Genomic DNA, 21,791 nt, shown 5'->3' on the forward strand with positions numbered 1-21,791 from the left:
AAAGAGAAAATCTCCAACTGAGCTAACATCCTTCATGTACAGTCTCGTAAAATAAAAACTAGAAAAAATGTCCTAAAGCCCATGAGTGAGTCAATCTCATTCATTGTGGCTGTGGTAAGCTGTAAATTATTTTTATTTAATAATAGCTAATACCTGGCTTTTATACAGTTTTTGCATTTTTGGTTTTGTTTTCTTTTTATCAGTGGGCTATAAATGTACTATAATCTTTAAATGCAGCATCATGGAGCCATTAGTACAATAATTTAGTTAGTGTAGACAGATCATCATAGCAAAAGAATCCAGCTAAACAAAATATACACCAAAGTATTTGCTCCTTAGAAAACAATGGGAAGTTTCAAGCAGGCAAAAATTCTCATGCCTTTCTCACATATTCGGAGTGTATTTTGCAGTCAGATCAAAGATGGTTTTGTTGCTATTTCTTTCTCTGTTTCTTTTGGTTTTTCCTGCCAAGCCAAAGGCATGGCAGTTGAGTTGCAAATCCCAGCATCAGGTTTTCTATCCTGTCCTTCAGAGCAAACAGACAGGAGGAAGCATTTGGTTGGACTGTGTCCACTAAGGTGGTTTGCAGAGCAGCTGCCTGGCCATCTGCCCATGGCTGTATGTGAAATTGTTACCTGGCCCAACAGATGCAGGGACCAACTCATGGGTCCTAAGTTATTCTCAGCAGCACTTTGTCTGGGATACTTAAACATCCTGGGTGGCCAATAGCTGGCTGCAGGAGCAGCCTCATTCAGGATATGGATGGCAGAACTCCCAAAGAGGCTGTGCAGCCTCCTCCTTAGAGCTCTCCAAACACTGCCTGGACATCGTGCTGGGCCTTCTGCTCTGGGTGTCCCTGCTGGAGCAGGGCTGGGCCCGATGGACCCAAAAGTCCCGGCCCACCAGTGATTCTGCAGCTGTGTGATATGAGAGCATTACATTCCACCTGGCCAGTGCTGTTGTACCACAGAGCTCTCCATTGCCAGCTAAGCCATTGCATATGTGTGCAGACCTGATCAAGTAGAATAGCCATTTGGCAGGTAAGTCTGGCATTTTCAGGTTCAAAAGTTTCAGCCTTGTATGGCCAGCGAGCCAGGAAGCTGGACTCCAAAGAGAAAACCAAAGCTGTGGTGGCGGCTTGAGAAGGCCCATGTTTCATCCAGCACAGCAGGTCAGTGCCAGATCCATCACCCTGCAGCTCAAACTTCATATATGCTAGCTGAGTTTCTCTTGTTTCACCATGAAATTTTTTTGCTGTCTGGTGACGAGAAGAATGCTCTTACAAGGGGCTGAAAGTATGCGCAAAGCCAGGCTAGAGCTGCCCATGGAGCCACTCATCTGTTGCCTTGCAAAGGTCTCTTACAGCATTTGAGAAAGTGATGCTTTGCAGTTTTTCTGCACAAACCTATCGCACTTTGCTTCTAGCTAAAACCAGTGACTGGACTAGGTAGGCAAAAGGTTGATTTAGGTGTGGCAAAGTCTGCAGTTTTAATGGATAAATACAGTTCTTGTGAAATTCTTGCAGAAAGCCTTGGTGCAATGAGCAGCTGCTATTTTGTTCCTGCCACAGCTTTGCAGCCTGCTGAACAGAGGCAGGTGAAGACATGGGCAGGATGAGACCAAAGGAAACCTCATCTCAGGGTCTGTCTGAAATAGGAAATGATCCTGAGAGTGACACACCAAACAGCTCATAAGGAAGTTAAGAATAATCCCTAGGAAAAGAGCACAATTTGTAAGGCAAGCACAATTCCCTACCAAAAAAAAGGAAGGAGGGGTGGAATCAAAAGAAGCGAAAAATGGGTAATGGGTAATAGTCAGTAATCTATGCAAAGCAACAAAGCAAGAGTTCTGGATAGAAGTAGTCAGTACAGTTTTCTGAATATTTCTTCCTAGCCCAATCTCAGAACTATGTGATTATGCATCAGTTTTATGCATTCGTTTAATAGTCAAACCAACTCTCTATCTCGTTTTTACATCATTTTAGAACCTGGAGATCCGTTTGCTTTGCAAATGAGCCTTTCTTTTGATGTAAAATGATTCCAGATGAAAAAATCCAAGCCTACACCTGACAAATTGTCACATAAATCCTTTAAAAATAATTTAGAAGTGTTAAGGAATACAATATATTTATACAGCCCATCATTATGATAAATATTAGTTTTTCATCTCTAACCAGAAAATGTGAAATTTTCATATAGCAAAACATTTCACTTAAAAGGAACATAAAAATGATTAGCCTACTTCTTAAAATAGGTAGTGGTTTTGTTTAGCTGATGTGCTGACACCGCCTGAATATAATAAGTATTTGTTTACCACTGTGGAAGGTCATGCATTTGGTTATTACTATCAATCAGTTTCACAGGTAAATCGGTAGGTAGTTAATTTGACCAGACATCTACATTTTTCCTTTTTATTTTTATTAAGAATTACAATCACGGCTTTATTTTCCGGAATAAAAATGTTTTTTTCATGTTTATCGGTGGTAATAAAAGCCACCAAACATTTTTATGTTGAAAGGGAACAGACAGAAGTTCAGATTAGCCAGAACTGTTCCTCCGTGTTCATGCCCAAGAAACATTTAGGTGCTGTACTGTGGGGACATGGTTTACTGGGAAATAGTGGTGGTAGGTGGATGATTGGACTACTTGGTCTTGAAGGTCTTTTTCAACCTTGCTGATTCTCTAATTCTCTGATTTTTTGAATGTAATCCATCACATCACTGCATTTTAATAAGCAGTGTGAGCCCCTCTTCCAATCTGTATATTGGTCAGTGACTTCAAAACTAGTCGACACCCCGTTATCTCCTTGCACAAAACTACCTAAAGCTCTGAGCACTTTCAGTGCTGAGTTCCATCATTCACTGAGTGCCATCTGTGCTCAGAACTTTTGAAAATTAGCTTGCATTGAATAGATGGGTGGAGATACACTGGGACAGCCTTGCTTTCTAGCTTTGGCACTGGGATCTGCCCATCCTGCTCACACATCACTGCTCCTAGATATTCATTTTCTCTTTGACACTTTCGGTTTGGAATGGCTCTGATGCCTAAGTGTATTGTTGTAACTTATCAACCTTTGCTCTGTTTCTTAAATGAAGTGTTTTATAGAGAAATTCATCTAAGTTGGGAATTTATAACCAAACCAAAGCCTTTTCCCTGTGCCACCAGATAATTAAAGTATAATAATTAAACTTTAAAATAAGCCCATGAAGGCTATTTCTCACTGATAGAAATAGAAACTAGGAAAAACTGATCTACAGTCCTGCTGCTAGTTACTGATGTTGCATTTACCTAATTTTTAACCACTTGTCTGCTTGTTGTGAAAGGATATTGCTGAGCTAGGGCTCACCTGGAAGGTCGTGGTTATCACCTCCTAATAGAGCCTCCAAAATGGCCCACCAGGATGGAGCCCACTAGATTGGAGCTCATTAGTGCATGGCCCACCAGGGTAGGACCCACCAGGTTGGGGCTTACTAGGACATGGCACGCCGTGCTCCATCAGGACAGAGCCCACCAGGATGAGACCTATCAGTAGGGCACGAGTCCTGCTCAGTCCGTCAGCAAGAGAGGGTCCTTGATGCTACTCTGAGAGCTCTTCCCTCAGTGGCACCAAGCAGGCAACACAGGTGTGTTAGGCTCTTCAAGTAAATTTTTTCCCACAAGACAGTACTAAAAAAGGAAATGAGAAGCAGCTTCCTTCATGACTGAGATTCTCTCCGAAGGGCTGTTTTCTTGCCTACCACTCTCCTCCTATGTTGCAACACAGGAAATTTGCTTCTACAAACACCTGGTGTTGTTTCAAACAGACAGATGGTCGTAACCTCAGTCTCCTGTAATTGATGGCCTACTTGTCTAACTCAGTAACTATCTCTCACTTTAGACACAGATGATGCATCTCTAAATACCGTTCCACATTAAAACATCCTATCTTCCTGTTTTGCATATCAATCAATGCAGCAGTTCTTACAGAAACCAGCAATGGCTCGTGTAAACCAGGAGACAGTGGGTGTAAGCAAGCAGAGATAAAATTATGCAGGCTTAAATTACAAAGTGGATGTGTGGTTGAAGGATTTAGACTCATATTGCAAAATTAGCTGGGACATAACCTGCAAGCAAACAAACATGCGGTAACCCCAGAGCAAATTGGTTGGACTTAGCCCACAGAAGCCAGGCTGCTGTGGCACATACCATAGAACCCCAGAATGACATAACGGCTAAGGTTGGAAGGAATCTTAAAGATCATCGAGCTCCAACCCCCATGCCATGTACCAGCTGCCCCCCACCAGCTCAGACTGCTTAAGGCCCACCCAACCCGGCATTGAGCACTGCAGGGTTGGGATACCCACATCTTCTCTGGGCAGCTGTGCCAGGGCCTCACTGCTCTCTAAGTAAAGAATTTCTTCCTAACATCTAACCTAAATTTCCCCTCTTTTAGTTTAAAGCCATTCCCCCTTGTCCTATCATGTTCTGTTACAATGATGAATGCTGATGTGACATTTCTATGCATCACTCAGACTCTCTACCACTTTCTAGGTGCATCCAGATAGCCTTAATTATCGCAGTTTCAGTGCTCACGGTTCTTCTGGCTGGGTCCAGAGATCATGATCGCATCCCAGAGGTTATCACAGTACCAGAGACAATTAGCAAAGCAGTGCCACTTAATCACTTGGAATGTCAGAAGCTTTTTACTCGACAAATCAGGGTCTGCTCTGAGTTACCTGCTTCCTCTCAGTCCTTGTGCCAATCACACCAAAGGCTGACATGGTGCCTGGAACCCTGGCACCAGGCTCATAAACTAGCTGAAGTTGCTGAGGCTACCAAGACCTTTTGTTTCCTGTTAGTGTGTGGAGACAGTAATTCTTTCTCCTCTCAGAAAACAGTGAGGACAGTACTTCTTATGATAGTTGGGTGTTCAGAAGCTGAGCTGCTGATAGTGACTCACACACCTCCCTTGTACACCTCCCACCGCTCAGTTTCGTATCTTGGCATCTCATTGGCAGCAAGGCCTTGTCCTCTTAGCATTCCTGGTACAGAGGCAGCTGCCACCAGCCTCACCTTGAACATAGAGAGCCAAGGCACAAAGTATACCGAAGGATTCATCCCAACTAACATAGACGTGGGTCAGGGTGTGGGCTGGATCCTGACTTGGAACCAACTTTTTGCTTTCTCATCAGCCCTTTTGTCTTGGGCAGGTAGTCTTGATCCTGGAACTTCTTTACTTGTTGTACATCAGCATTCATGGTCCAACTGGATGTGGATACATCCACGTTCTCAAGTTCATGGGTGGATAACAGGCAAGTTACTTTATAAGGTCTATGCTCAGTCATAGGAGGATTAATATAAACAATGATGAAGTAAGGCACTGTATGGAAATAGACATGGGAAAATTATGTTACAGTTTCGTTAGACATATTTAGACAAAAATATGAAGTCCAGCTCTCCTCTTCCTCCTATCCCTGCGCTCCCCTACATATACTTTCTGATTCTGGCATGCACTGGATCCCTCCCTGAGTCTAGTTAACTCTACTAGTGCAGAATAAGTCTGTCCCAGAAGTACAGAGTGGCAGTGGAGTGAAGAATCAGGAGGAACAAGGGAGGAGACATGGAAAGTGACTTTTACCTTTAGGCAGTGACAAACCAGTGGATCAGATCATTAGCTCTTGAAACCACAGCCTTTTTTTTTTTTTTTTTTTTTTTTTAACAAGAATTCATTAGACAAAAGAAAACTGAAGTGATTCCATACCAAAAGCAGGTGGAGAGTAGCAGCCCAGGGCAAGAGAAGAAATGAGTGTTGCAGAAAATGCGGGTGCGCACAATGGAACAGCTTCCTAAGTCATTCTATCCTAGTGCAAACTGGCACTGACACAAAGCCAACAAAAATCACATCCCACATTAATTTGAGAAATAAGAATATTTCTCATGTTATTTCCCTTCACACTGCAGCTGGACTAGAAATTAAGTCCACAGTACAGAGCATTGAATTTTTATTTGATATCTGTATTCTTAAATGAAAGTGACTATGATAACTTTCAGCACTCCCTGTTTCTTTCCTCTCAGTACTTTCCCAATAAAGCTTTTTTTCAGTTTCTGAGAACTGCAATTTTTTCTTCCAGTCTTTGTCTCTGTTACCTTGAACTTGACAGCTGAGTTGGGTAACTGAAAGGTCACATTTTTAACATGACCTGTTGAATTCCTGCTTTCCCAGTGTGTTTATTTGCACTCAAGTATGATTTTCTGTACCTCCCCCTACACACTGTCTCTCTAAGAAGTCTGCATTAACAGAGCTTTTTGACTTTACGGGCATTTTGGAGAACTCCAGAGATGGCCTCAGCTTCCGTATCACACTCTAATGTAAGCCCATGCAATATTAAAAAGAGGCAGAAGCAGTTTAGGTGCAGACAGTGCCTCTTCTTGGGATCAAACTAGGCTACAGAAGAACTGAAGTTCCTTTCCAAGCCCACACAAATTGCTCAGCTCCAGCCTAAACCCTCTGGAGGAGGAGGCCCTGATATCTCATTGCTACTATCACTCCAGCTAGGATTTACGTGGAGAACGTAACAGCTTTGATGCTTGTATCCAGCAGGGACACCCAGAGCAGGGCACTCAGCACCATGTCCAGATGGCCTTAGGAGCTCCCCAAGGAGAGAGCCCACAGCTTCTGGACAATCTGTGCCAGGGCTCCATCACCCACACAACGCTCATTCAAGCAGTGCCTAGACACAGGCAGAGGGTCAGCAAATGGCCACCACTTGGCAGGATGTTATTTGGACACGCACCAACCCAGTTGGGTGTGGTGAAAAGGAACAGTCCCTGCCCTTGTTGGGCAGCTGTTTACTTGCACAGGCATATTCACTAAGCATGAAATATAAATAGTTATATCTAGTAATGGGGAATGGAAACTGTCCTGGTCATTGGTTTTGATGTATTTATGGCTGCTTTTAACGTAAATCTACATTTTCAGAGCTAACGGTCCAAGCCTGCAGATAATTCTCTTCTTCCTCTACCCTATCCTCTACAAAAGCCAGAAGCAAATAGATCCACTTCTACCTTCTCTTGGCTTCTAGTGTCCAAAACGAATTGGTGGGTGCAAGTGTGTAACTCACTGTTCACACCAAGTCGCAGCCACAGCTGCACGTGTCTGAACGCTCATGCAGAGGCTCATGGAGCTAGTCCTATGTCAGCACCATCAGACAAAAGGCTTCCACTGTTTAGCTCTTGGATATTTACTGGTTATAAATCAAAGAACCAACACCTATTGAGAAATCTGTGAAAGCATCTTTTTGGTCTGTGTTAGCAGCACTGTTCTGAGACAAAGTTATTATTTGAAAACATGACCTATTTTCATTTTGCATCAGTCTTTTTAACTGTTCTGAAAAGGAGAATGTTTATACAATTTTGCAAAGAAATGTGAACTCTCCTGCTACATTTACATTCCTTTGTTCCAAAACGTATTCCTCTTGTTGAGATTCCAGCAGACAAGGAAAGCAGACACAGCGGTTATTCTCCAATGTGAAACTTAAAACCACAATCTCCTGCTCAGAGAACGCAGACTGAGTCACAGGAAGGGGCCACTCGCTTGCAAAACTCATTAAAAGCAAGGCAAGGCAAAATGGATTTCCTGTATCAATAAATAGATTGCTGGCAGTCAGCAGAACACCTGACAGTGCTAGAGGGTAAAAACCAGTCCAAGAGTAGCCAATAGAAAATAGATCAATTCTTTAGCTTGAAAACTGTACCTCCCCAGTACCAGTTGGGTTTCTTGGCATTAGCTGACTCAAGCAAAGTGCTTCAGAATATGCATAAGTTTGAGTGCAGGTCGCTGAGTGTACACTTAAATAGACTGCGGTTATTTTCAAGGGTGCATGTATGGTACTGCAGAGCTATAGGTGCTGCAGAGCATATGGATGCTTTCTTCCTTGATTTTACGAAGAAGAAAAAATACATAAACAAGCTCTAATCCTATCTATCTAAATTTTAAGTGCATCTGTAGTTGCAACTTCATTTTGCTGTTAGCAGTAGCACTCAAACATGTCAGTAGGGATTGCTTTTTGGTTAATCTGCTTCTCTCCTGCTGGGCAAATGAAGACAAAAGGGCCTGCTCTCCTACTCTGCTCAATGCAGAGACATGAGATTTGGGTCAGAACTGCTTAGGATGCATCTCAACATCTGGCTAACTACAAACCAAGGCTCAACACTGACTTGGAAATAAGCTGCTTTTAGCCATTTACTTGGCTTTTGTTCCCATTCTCTAGTTCTCCCTGGAAGAAAATTTATTTCTCCTTTTGCCTTTGTTTTCCTCCATCACATCCCAATGGCTGGGAAAATCTTGATGAGGACCTCTTCCCAAAAGCATCTCTCTGTATCACTGCTGGGTTTTCTTTAGAGCCAACTTTGTGTCTCTTATTTGCAACTAACCTCCTCCACACGTCACTCAGTCACAGTAGAGGAATAAAGGAGGAGACAGTTTTCACATCAAGCACAAGAATTAGGACTATCATAGGGTTACAGCACTGTGAGTATAGGCCCTTCAGCAGCATTTATATAATAAAAATAAATCAGTAACAATTAATACAACCAGGTTTCATCTTTCTGCGTATTCAGAAATTAGTTGAAAGCCGTATTTTTAGGCATCAGTAGTCTTCTGCCACTTGTAATAATCTATTCTGATGTACTTGGTGGTATCTGCAACACAAATTAAGACACTTATTTAAAAAGAAACCAATTAACATAGCATTCTGTCTGGGAATATTCCCTACCTTCCATGGCATCAGAAAATAATGGTCTTTGCTCCTCAGGAGATTTGCTCCCCCGACTTTTCTATCTCTAGTGTTAATTAGATATTGCAGGAGCAATGAATATGTCCTTATAAAGTTTGGTTTGCTGAGACAAAAGCATAATTCCTCTGACTTTTAATTAAAAAAGCACCTTCATTTCAAAGCCCGTCTCCAGAGCTCTAGTGTAAATGTTTATTCAAGCCGGAGACATACAGAAAATAGAGAAGACTGAAGAAGCAATGAGTGCAGGCTGCCCAAATACGGCTGCTTTTCTATTTTTAACAGGGAACTTTAGCTGTTGCAGAGCCTTATCAACCCCAAACATCTTTGTTTTCATATCAACACCAGCCTGACACTAAGGCTGTGCTTAGCTTGTTCAGCAAACCCAGCAGAGGGAGCAAAAAGCAGCTTTGCATTCTCACACACTTGAGGAAATGGTTCATCTCCAACAGAATAGCCAATGACAAAGAGAAAAAGCGAGGCAGGGAGGGGAAGAGGGAGGCTATCAGGTCAGTACTATTCATCACAATGATCCCATTCAATCAGACTGTTGGTCTTCCAGATCATGCTAAGAATTAGGCAAAAAGATAAAGAAAAATCCCAGGCGAGGTAAGATTCCTGACTGCCCAGTTCACTCCAGTTCCTGTCTGGTTTACTCCTGGCTCCCAGGTGCATTCTCAGATCCCAGAACAGTGAGAGCCCAGAACCAGGCCTTGTCTTTCTCAGACTCCTTCCAGTTGAAAAAGCTCTGGATCAAACTCTGTAACAGCAAAAATTTTGTAAGTGCCAGAAGTTTCACTGGACAGCCCCAGTATGAGACAGGCAGCTGAGAGCAGATATACAAACCCTGGGCTTCACAGTTTTAACAGGTCTGCAAAAGCACTCCTGCAACATCAAAGCATACAGAAAAAGAAGAACAGAAGTCAGAATTTTTGTATTTGCCTTTATTACAATATATGTTGTAATATATGTTGCATTCAGCAGATCAAAATGAGGCGTTAAAACGATTTTCATCATTGCAGTAGCACATACATATACAGAGTAAATACTGTATATAAATAGGCTGTGAAATAATAACCCATATCTACAAATAAAAATACCCAGTACCCTCTTCCTCTCACCCTATATTACAGCAGTAACATTTTAACCTTAACACAACTAATACATCAAGCGTGGTATTCTGTCACTCAAATGACACAGCTGGAGCAGTATGGTCATCAGCTCCATGAAAAATAAACATCAGTCACTCCTCACTGCTGCACATTCTGGTTTGTGTGTATTGTATAAATAGAACATGCAGCGAATTCACGTGCCTGCATATTTACGTTCACCAAATATTCTTTCTGTAACAGAAACCAACACTACACTGAAAGTTGATTTTTTCTTTCACAGAAAGAGTAGGAATTTATTAAACCATGCTTTTTTTTTTTTTTCTTCTGTATGAATTAACAAAGCAGTTCAAATATTATGCATAAAATTGCTCGGCTACCAAACCAAGATATCTTATTCTCTCTTCAAAAGTTTAACAATGTTTCTAACAGGCCAAAACTTGGATTTTCTTAACTATCTTTTTAGTCACCAATTTTGGTAAGCACAAGTTATAATATGAACACATTTGTGTTCCTCTTCAGCTATATTTAAACTTTCAGATACAAAGGGGGATATACCGTATGTCATACATAAGGCGTTAATGTCACAGAACCATAGAAATGTTGGTCAGAAGGGACCCCTGGAGGTCATGTAGCCCAACTTCATGTTTGCAGCAGATGTTTGGCAATATGAGATCAAGTCAGACCCAGCCCTCTTAACCAAGTCCAAAAAAAAAAAAAAAAAAAAAAAAAAACCCAGGTGGGGATTTCACAGCATCTCAGGCCTACCTGTACCAGCGTGGCTCTATGCCTATGAAAGTGACAGAATTAAAACAACCCCCTGTTCACACTATTTGGGTTGAAATACACTCCGATGAAATAGAAAAATAGGGATTGTTATCTGGGATTGTTTAAGTCATAAATAAAAACCACATAGGCTTCAGTTGCAGATATCTCTTGAAATTTTTCTTATGGCAGAAGTTGCTGTGTGCAAATGAAGAATAAAAAACTGACAGCTTCTGACCGAAAAGAAGGGTTGGTTTAATTTTGCGTCACAAATGGGTTGAAACAGACCATTGCCAAAACTGAATTAAATAGGAATCAGTGTATTCATCCATTAATTCAATCATTAGTGACAACTATAAACAGATACTTGAAAGAAACTGTGGCTATATTTAGAGATGCAACCATTTCAGCTTGGTAACCTGAGATCCTCACTGATTGTCTTAAAGGTTTGAGAAATGTGATACAGGCTTTCTGACAGTCAATTTGCATTTTCATTAAATTTGCAAGGAGAGCATAATCAGTCTGGGTTACTGAACACACATTTCTTCCTCTTTGTGTTTGTCTATTAATTCCAGTATCTCCAAAGTGGATGTACTCCGAATCAGCAACGTTCATGCAAAAAGGAAGACGGAGGGCTCACCACTGCACAACTGCAGCTGTGCACACTGCAGCTGTGCAAAGGGCTGTGCTTAGTAATTACTATTGAAGGCACAGGAAAATCGTAAATTGGCCCCCTGACATCTCAGATAAAGTCTGCAGCACTAAAAGTCAGAAAGCCCCATTTATAGAATTACCATCCTAACTATGTTGTTATCATTCTTTTGACATGCAAAAGCAGAATTTGTTGAAAGAGAACAAATGTGATACATAACAGCTGTTCCCAAACCTTTGGGTGCTAACCAACCACAAACACATCTTAAAATTTCTCCTGGACCATTCTGCCTAAACTCTTAATTGAAAACACTGCAAAATAGCTGCAAAACGTGCACCACAGCCTCACAGATCACAAGCCGGCAGAGACCACAGCTTGCAAACCACTGTTTCAGCCATACTGAAATCCTACATACACAGAATCCCATGATGTCATTTTTAGTGTTTCAGAGAACAATTAGATTTTTAAGTGTACTTTAAAAAGAGGAGAAAAACATCACTTTCTTAGCTACAAGTTCAATTTAAGAAGTATTTGGCATATGGTCATTATTTGATGCATACATTTTAAAGCAAAGTACCACATTGTATAAAGGCAGATCATTTGGAAAACACTATCAACTGATCTGCAGTATTGCTTCTATCACACATAGTTAAATCTTAAGGCAGTTAAGAGCAAGTAGCAAAAACAGTACATACAGATTGTGTCTGAACAAATGAGTGGAAAAAAATATGGAAGAGGAGATTTCAGTCTCTTGGAGAAAGTAAATGGCACTACAGTATCCATTCTTTATGATACAAAAACAACAAAAAGATCCATACAGTAAAAACCTGAGATGCATCACTCACCAGCATCAAAGTTCACATTTTAACCAAAAATAATGTTTCAAATACAACTATTCCATTTTGACAAAATCCTCAGTTCTCTTGGCTCAGCAATGTCTTGAAACTCAGCACATATGCTGAGCAAGACGTCTTCACTGAGGAAAAAACAAAATCACTGAAGCCAAACCACAGACTCCAGTAAGATGGGCACTACACACAGCAGCCTGCATCTTACACCGTCACACTTATCTTAATCCAAATAGCTTTTCCTGAAGTGCACTACTTCTCAGTAAGATGACTAGCAGGATCAGGTCATCTTATTTATTTTACTTTCCATTTATATTGCACATGATTTATTTCCACACAGAAAAGTGTTATCAGATCAAAACAGTAGGATGGAATAAATGAACACAGCTCCACTGGCACTGATGGCTACACCAGTTCACAACAGCTGAGGACCTAGTTCAGTAACTAGTTCAGGTTCCTCTGGAAGCCATCTGGTCCAATCCCCCTGCTCAATCATTTGCCCTTTCAGAGGGTGGAATCTGGCATACAGACTGCAACACGTATCACAAAATGATGTCAGGACTGGCAAGTGCCTCCAACTCCCCAGCTGACAGTGGTGTCTGATGAGATGAAAGACAACTTCAGTGATACACAAAGGATACAGAACCACTTAATGATCTTATGACAGATCTAACCGCAACTCTATCATCACTGCACTTTTATTTAAGTAATGAAACTGCACGGCATGATTTGAGTTGCTGAGTGAAGAGTGAGGAATGTAACTCCCATTCCTGGTACAGCTCACTCTTGTCATCTGGAAGTGTGACTGAGTATGAGGAAGCATTTCTAAGTTTGCTTATGGCAAATGAAAACAACATCACAGATTCCAGCTGAACTGTCAACAGTAAAAGCCAAATGATGTTCTTGCAACGTGAGCTAGCACTTTCTTTGCTCTGAGGCTGACAGTTTGGAGATGCAGTTAAGATGAGTCTGGATGTACATCCTGAGTTTCAAAAGGTGGCAGAGGTTCCCTCCAGTAGGTAAACTGACTGTAGGTATCAGAACAAGGGAAATCTGAAGAATGGCTTCTTTTCAGCAAAGGGAAAATATGGTCTACTACTTCACACAGTCTGACATAGCTGAAAAACAATTAAATAAATAAATGCAATACCAAACCATCTCAGATCATAATAGTTCGATTTATTTAAGCCCCCAGTCAAGACATGGCGTGGCTGTATCTATATGAACAGGTTATACTCCTTAAATGAATAAAATTGAGTTTAATTTTGGTGTCTAGCTTCCAAATAGGATTCACAGTTCAGATACAGAATCCACCTTTGCTTTGAATGAATGCTTTTCTAGAAAGAACAAGGTGCCATTTTCAGCCCAGATCACCTGTCGAGATATTCAGGCCCCACATGCTGTTTCTTCATTGCTGTCCAGCTTTGCTCAAACAGCTCCCTACTCAACTGGTCATACACATATATGCTCACTTTGGTTCCCTGTCCATTAAGTGCAGTCTCAACTTTACACAAGGCCTTTTCTTTTCAACTGAGATGCCTAAGCATCTTGATGGAAGCCTTCAGTATTTCCTTCACTTTTTTTCCCTAGCTCTTCTACACAGAAGTTTCAGGAAAAGGAAATTTTGACAAGGTCACAAAAAGGCTTCACAAAACTGGTTAATATATTTTCTATGCAGATTAAATTGTACACTTGTTATTCCTTTTCAGGAGTAGACTAGATAGAATACGTTACACTAAATGTGAAACAATTTCTGTATCAGTTTAACCTGAAAAGTGTGGAAAGTCTGCACTTTATTTTACTTAATATTTTGTTTGGCACATCCTAAATATTTTTTCATTACTAAAATTAAATCCATCTTTGGGCAAGTTGAGTCATAGGTTATAAAAGGAAATTAATTTAGACTATAAGGTGTAGGGATTAGATTACTTACGATGAGATGTTTGTCTTTGCATGTTCTTGTATAAGTTCTCCTTTGGGGTTGACTGTAAATATTCGGTTTAAAGAAACACCCACTTGTTTGTATGAGTAAACATCCTAAATAGAAGGCAAAATTAAAGAGGATTATGATTCTGTCTCTGTATAGTAGTGTTCATCCTGAAATATATTACATAGAATATATCTGCATAGTATTGTTACTGTATCTATCAACTGTGGATCTGAAATTCTCTAAAAGTTTGCAAACTTGAACTCAGCGTAATGATGAGCTCATGAAACAGACAATTTGCAGTGAAGTATGGAGTTTGCCACTTTAATTTCAACTATTGATCAAAATCATGTTGTTTCTCAGTTAATTCCCTTGACACAAAAATAACATTCAATAAAAACCTAATGTTATTTGGAGGTAAAAAATATTTGCACTTCCATTTTTCTTTCAGAGAATATTCCATTCCCCAAGTGTGTTGTACTGAATATCTCACAACAATGCTAAAACATAACTGACATAAAATAGTGATTAGTTTGTAAGGACAAGGTCATAAAAGAAAGTTATAACAACTGTTTATTTAAACCCCTGGAAACATCTCCATGTTCTTGTGCTTGGTGCAATATCCATAAATTGACTTTGTATCAGAGAAAGGGAAAACAAGGTATAAACACTATAACTGCAGTTCTGATTCCCAGGAGGTAACACAGATACAACTGTGGGAATCAATTAAACTGGGAGAGGGAGATTTAGACTAGATACTGGGAAGAAATTCTTTATTGTGAAGGTAGTGAGGCACTGAAACAGGTTGCCTGGAGAAGTTGCGAATGCCCCCTCCCTGGAAGCATCCAAGGCCAGGCTGTACGGGGCTGTGAGCAACCTGGTCTGGTGGGAGGTGTGCCTGCCTGTAGCAAGGGGTTGGAACTGCATGATCTTAAAGGTCACTTCCAACCCAAACCATTCTATGATTCTATGCTATTGAGTGCAATCAGAAGTAAGGGTTAAGAATATCTTCTAAGAAATTCAAATTATTACAGCAAGCATGAAAAAGTTCTGATCTAAAAACAAAAAAAAAAAAAAAAAAAAAAAAACAGCCACTGACAAAATTAAGATTAAAAAGATCAGGCCTAGCTGCCATGGATATAGTTTTAAAGTTCAGGTGGTGAAAGATTGGAAGTTTAATGAAGAGATGCAAACAATTTTAATTTCTATACTACGCAGTATGCTACGTGCACCTGTAATGCTTGCAAGTACTGAAATTTCACTGAGTTTATTTGGGGAAAGAACAAAAAAGTGGCAAAAGTAGGAAAATGAGAAAGCTATGATCCTGATGTTCACAAAGCAACTAGCCTAATTGTATTTAACATCTGAAACAGCAATCAAAGAGATATCAGTAATCTCTTTAGAAACTCTAATTTTCTGCTTTACTTGAAGTTGTTATTGATGCATGCACGAAAATAATGATTTTGTTTTACTCTGAGATTCATCTATAATACAAAGCCACAAAGTAGACAAAATATTAATTTTGAAACCATACAGCTAAAGTTACCTTGATAGGGGAAATTAAACTGTGTTTGATGGAACAAACAAATAAAACACTGGTCAGTCAACAGGGACCCCCTTCCTATCCTCACTGACAATACTTTTGAATTATGTAACTCGTTAGAAGATGAAGCTGAAAAAAAATTGTTACTGCTCATAAATACCAGCAACCCCAGGAAAAATGTGATTTAACTTTAAGAACGAATTCCAGCAGAAAGGCATGCTGAACTCTCTCAAATGTAGCTACAACGTGCATGGCTTCAGTGCCAAAATATCTTGCCAGGCACCTTCATCCAAACATCTAAGCATCTAAAATACTCAGTCTCTAAATGTTCTCATTCACACTGACTATGGCTGGTGTCCATATTTATGCTGGTGATTTCCTCGAGCTATCAATGTTTTAGCCAGTAGACGCATTTGAGGTCTTGGAGGCTAAAATCTATTCCATGCTCCTCAAGTTTAACTAGAGCTTTTAGATCTTGTAAAGTCAGTGGAGAGCACCTGAATCACCCTCGAGAAGCATTCCATTTCTCTCCAGCAACTAAAGGAGGAAGGAGCTAACTGGTTAGTTATAACAGGGAACAGGAAGGGTCAAGGACCGTTCTCTCAAGGCCATGTTACAGGCTGCCCTATACTACACATTAGTTTCCACTGAAAATACCACTCACCAATACACTGCTGGAGGAAGCAGCAAATGCTCTGCGGGGCTCATGGGCACAAATAACAGTTCCATCTGCTTAACTTAGGTGCTCACTGACACTGCAAAAACTTACAGAGTGCTATTTCCTGAGCCAAAACCATTTTTCAGATCATGGTTTCAGTATAAAAGAAAGGATGATCACATGCCAAGGTGCCTCTGTCCCAGTTTTGCTTAGCTTATATGAAGTCTCAGCATCCTCCCTAAGGCTGCTGCCTTCTGCAGATACATGTAAGCATCCTTTGGGCCAGGACAGGAGTAAGAAAAGCATACAGCACAATTTTAGTCTTCAAATGTGTGAGAAACCTGACTTCCTCTCTCTGTATCAAGAAGCACATAGGTCTCTCCACAAAGCAGAATGCTTGATCAAATGGGACATCCAAATCCTTCTAAATATTGTGTTTTGAAGTCTAAGTCCCACTGATGCTCATATAAAAGGATTTGGTGTTTGTCCACAGGTAACTCACTGGTACTGTATCAGCTGCAGTGAAATGGTACCAGTATTTTCACAAATGCTTAAGGATTTATTTATTACATAGTTAGGGTTTAAATCAGTACTTAGTGTTATACTAAGTTATGTAGATATAATGTAGTTGGTTGCACCACCTCTGCACTGTGATATTTTGGAGGAAGAACTTTTTTTTATCCTTTGTACAAGGCCTAATAAAATATTCTCTAGTTCCATTTAAACCTTTTCAGTTTTAATGCAACAGAATTGTGAAATAACAGCAACATTTCTGTTCTCTGCAATAAAATAATTTCAGCTATTACTCACAGCGGGTCTGTTTCCAAAAGCAGCATAAAAGGGTTCTGTGTTGGGATAAAACAAGTTTTTTATGTCTGTCAAACACTGAACTTTGAATTTTTCTGGCTTTTTCTCTATCACTTCCCTGAAATGACATAGAAGAAAAAAGTGAGGGAAGCACCAAATGAATAAGCACACATGAAATACACCATAAACCAGTTTAACTTTATTTCATCTTCTTCCTGTTCCCCCCCCCTTTACTCAGGACTTCTGCAAAACTTTTTCTCCAATAAATCTGCATTTGGAAGTCACAATGGCCACCAAGACAAAAATATCATTCCTAAGCTTATGTGATGGCCACAGTAAATAAATCCTCCAAAACAAGAGGACTTCTACTGAAGCTTAAGCATAAATTAAGTAAACTGCTTCCTGAGAACTGCAATATGATTCACATAGATTATATTAGCCACCACTACATACGGTTTTCTAATCACATTTTTTTTTTAAATTAAAGGATTGTAATTAACATATGTGCTAAAAGGACCTCAGACTGTTAAGGCGCTTCTACAGTTAGGGTCATCCATCACTAACTAGCAGAAGTAATAAAGAAATCTTCCATTTCTTTTCAGTTACTTCTTACAGAATACAGAATTCATTAATGAACAGAGGAGCTGCCTCATCTCTGGGTAAAAGCCCTTTCATAACAGCTTCTCTTGGCAAGGATGCTGAACAGGTGGCGAAGTCTGGAGTTCCCACAACAGAGAAAGACACCAGCATGACACAAAAGTACTGAAGATGCTCAGAATCCTACATCCTAGTATCATATATGCTGAGGAAAATGCAAGTAGCACAGACACTTCATAGGAATATTACAGCCCTTTGGAAGAGTAGTTTCACATATAAATTAAAGTTTGAGCATGTGCAAAGGAGGAATAAAACCATCTTTCCCTTAAAACCACAGTGAATAAACCCACAGGTAACAATTTAGTCATATGTTGTCCACACACCAAAAAAGCTGAGAAATAAATGGGCATTTTTTAGTTTAAAGATGATACCCAAGAGTATCACTTGAAATATATTTCTAGATATAAGAACGTAAGATGACAGCAGCTCTCCTTTTACCATGACTATCATTTAATCAGTCTAAGAAGAACACTGAGTACCTCCACACTGCCTTATATTTAGAACATGACTGGTAAGACAGCCTGTAGCATGTCATTCAATCAGGAGAACATCTGAACAACTTTCCATTAAAAATTCTAATGAAATCCTGTCACAGCAGCATTTTTACAGCCTAAAATATTTTCAGTAATCACTTGACATACTTTACTGAACTAGGAAAAAGGTACAATATTCATATCTGTGCTGTTATGATTTGTTACACAACAACACCTACAAAAAACATTACTGTCCGGGTAGAAAAGCACAATACAGTCAGGACTGTAAAGAGTTCATTTTATTTACAGGTGAACTTCTTTGTAGCCCCCAAGAAATAAATATTTATCATCCACACACACACAGAAACAAATGAAAAAAAAAAAAAAAAAAAAAAACAGGCAATATTTCTACCTAAACAGTGATTGCAGACATATGTTGGGGTGTGTTTAAGAGAGAAACAAAGCAATATGCTTATCTATTTTATTGTGGTCTTTTCTTCAGCATAATTTCTTTTAAATTCAACTTTGGACCACTATGTAAGTAAAATGATTATGAATCATTTCAGTAGGTCCCATTAAAACGCTGACAATTCAGCTTTCACCAACCTCCAAATTTCTTTCTACACAAAAGTGATACTGCAGTACCTGTGCAAAGCTGAGAATAAGCTGCTCGGACTCAGCAACACTGGCCCCTGTGGCAGCACAGTTCCACGTTCATTGACCCAGTGCAAGTATCCTCTGGTCATGTCTGCCATTCCAATAGCACGTGCTGAGCAATACAAAAATTTATATCCATTTCTGTAAACAGGAACAAAAGATGATAATGCTGTTAAAAAACAAAGCAGGCGTTTTGAAATAAATAATGTTGCGAGTTTGCTCTCACATGAATCAATCACGGTGGTTAACAGCTATATTTAAAAGGAACAACATTTATGTAACAATGCTGGACAATAAAAATCTGCCTGGTTCCACTACAGTAAATGATTTACACTTACAAGGGGCTTATCTCGTCTTCTCATAACTTCGCATGACTTTCTACTTACCCCTGCATACTAAAACCAAAGACATTTGAATTAGCTAAAACAATATCTGCTAAGAGGAAGCACTTAGCATAAAACAGACAATGGCAGATTAACCTTCTTTGTATTAACAACGTCATAGTCCAGCCTTCTGAGCCTCTGGGTGGGGAAAACTGGTCTATGTGCAGCAGCAACATGCTCCTTTCAACTCTGAGCAAAGTAAAACTGCAAAACATTGTATGAGAAGTAATGTTTGTACTGACACTGAAACAAAAGTTTCAGCAGAAGTTACAGGATCTGTCAGAACAGAACAGAGTCAAAAGGCATTAGTTCAACTTCATAGAATTTCCTTTTGCAAGTCCTACTGGGGAATGTGAAATAAACAAATGCGTATTCAGCACACGCAGGCCATTAAATATAGCTATTCTATATTTCTGTAGCGTTCAGCTGTAACGTCTAGCTGCTACATAATTAACTCAGTAATTTAAAAAATGACATGACTCAAATCTATTTTCCCATTTTTGTGTTTTCGATCAGCAAAGCCCTAAGTACTGACAGGCACAGAAATAACTACCGCAATTAAAAAGAAATTAACATTTTCACCAAAGACAGTGCAGAGGCCGCACACAGGAACTAAACAGTGTTCCAGTATCTGAATTCACATGCTGTCCTGTTTTTTCTCTTATCTTGTATGTCTTTACAAGAACTAGAGGATGGACCAGCGTCTCTGGTATAATTTAGATTCCACCAACCATGGTTTATAATTTATCATTTACGTAAAATAAAAAGCAATAAACAAGTCCTAACATAACCACAGTGCACAGAACTAGTCAGATTATAAAACAACAGTTAAGATATGTTCCAGAGGCTCTTCAAACAGCTGTGGTAAGCTCAATATACAAGAGCAGCTGAATGTGATCTAAGAAAATACATTCTTTTTTCCCCAATGTCTGTTCAACATGAACAGAAAACAACCACTAAAACTTGTTGATGCTAAAAGTCTGGATATATGAATATCAGAATACAACTTCTGACACTTCATCTGATCCCATTCAGATATCGATTAACTTTCCTCCTAGCTTCTTTTTTTCCCCTCAACTACTACTGACAAAGCTCACTATTCTCTCAGAACAGTTCTCCTATTCTCACTCAGAGGAAACATCAAGTTTTTCTAGTTCCTCAGGCTCTGTGCAACATGTAGCTCAATAACTTTCAAAACCTTTAAAATATTTTAACATCTGTAAATTTGCCACTTTAATTAACAGCAAATATTCATATAGGTAAGAAATGAAATAAATTGTATAACAATCAGTAACAAAGACCACCATCACTGTATATAAACACAATGAGAACCTTAAATGGTCCATTCCTAATCAAGATAGATACTATGGTATAGAAATTTAATATTAGACAGCTGGAGTCCACACTTGTTCGCTCAACTCCCTTTCTGCTTGCTGGAAACAACAGAAATTCTCCTAAACTGACTCATTTCAGGTATTTTAGACCTCATCCATGCACAACAGATAAAGAAACTCATGTCTCTCTACTAACCTCTTCAAAAGAAACAGATCTAAGCAATTAGTTTAGATTAGACACCTAACTTCCAGGCAAGTAAGCTTTGGCAAGAAATCCACCTGCAATGACCACCCTCAGCTAAACAATCCTTAGATGTTTTGCAATGTCTATCCTCAAGGATAGACAGGAAAAAGTCTCATATGGTAAGGTTGCAACTCCCAGGTTGCAAAAGCTTCCACTTATTGAAGCTATACAACTCATTTAGATTACTATATTTTTTCTAAACTGAACTGTATCTGTTTGAGATGGTTAAGAGAATAACTGCTACTCATTAAATGACAGGAGACTTCTGTTCTTGGTATCACAAAGAAGGTATTGGTCTAGCTATCACACAGCAGATAGTTACACTGTGTAAGCAGAGATAGTGATGAGATTTCTCTTAACCTGTAAGCATAACAGTCTATAAAGATTTCAACTTTCACATGCAAAAGAATAAACACACACAAATCACAGATATATGAACAGATTTACTGAATACTCACTGGCTCACTTTATGGTACAATTTTGCAATCCCTTGGTGTGTCCAATCTTTGCCAAGAGTAGGTAAAATATGACCTAAAGTATCTGACCTGAATAAAAGAAAAACAATGTATTTGAAATGAAGAACAAAACAAAAAACAAACTTACTGCTTTTAACTAGTAACAGATGAGACTAATATAAATTCCCCTAATTAAATAACCTAGCTGCACAAGAAGATTAGATTTTCTACAAAGTACTGATTACAATCAGAAGAGGGCGAGATTATTCCCTTTTCCTTCAAGATAGCCTTGACATATCTATGCTGTTTTAATCAGCCTAGTGCTCCAAGACCTGTTTTCTCAGATAAGCTAGTGAGCCATAAGTTAAGGAGGAAGTTATAGCATACAAACTACCAGTTAGACCTATGGAGTAGACCAGTTAGTATTAAGTATACTTTTTGAGGTTTACATTTCCTAAATAAACCAAGTCTAACTATAAGGTAGGTAAGATTGTAAACCTCCAAGAATG

The 21,791-nt window shown here is 39.4% G+C and overlaps 1 protein-coding gene across 3 annotated transcripts in view; it reads right to left on the bottom strand.

Annotated features, from left to right (window-relative positions):
* Window positions 1–9,664: 9,664 nt before the first annotated feature.
* Window positions 9,665–21,791, bottom strand: part of LPIN1 (lipin 1) — a 75,074-nt gene continuing 62,947 nt past the window's right edge. The window contains exons 18-22 of one of the 3 annotated variants that reach the window (XM_048934729.1): window positions 21,286–21,372; window positions 18,855–19,007; window positions 17,083–17,197; window positions 14,078–14,181; window positions 9,665–13,262 (exon numbers count right to left, since the gene is read on the bottom strand). In XM_048934729.1, coding sequence (XP_048790686.1) covers window positions 13,103–13,262; window positions 14,078–14,181; window positions 17,083–17,197; window positions 18,855–19,007; window positions 21,286–21,372 — 619 coding nt within the window. In that variant the 3' untranslated portion in view covers window positions 9,665–13,102. The remainder of the gene's footprint in view (window positions 13,263–14,077; window positions 14,182–17,082; window positions 17,198–18,854; window positions 19,008–21,285; window positions 21,373–21,791) is intronic. The other 2 variants (XM_048934726.1, XM_048934728.1) reach the window with 2 other exon arrangements.

This window comes from Lagopus muta, chromosome 2 (assembly GCF_023343835.1).
Source record: "Lagopus muta isolate bLagMut1 chromosome 2, bLagMut1 primary, whole genome shotgun sequence".
NCBI lineage: Eukaryota > Metazoa > Chordata > Aves > Galliformes > Phasianidae > Lagopus > Lagopus muta.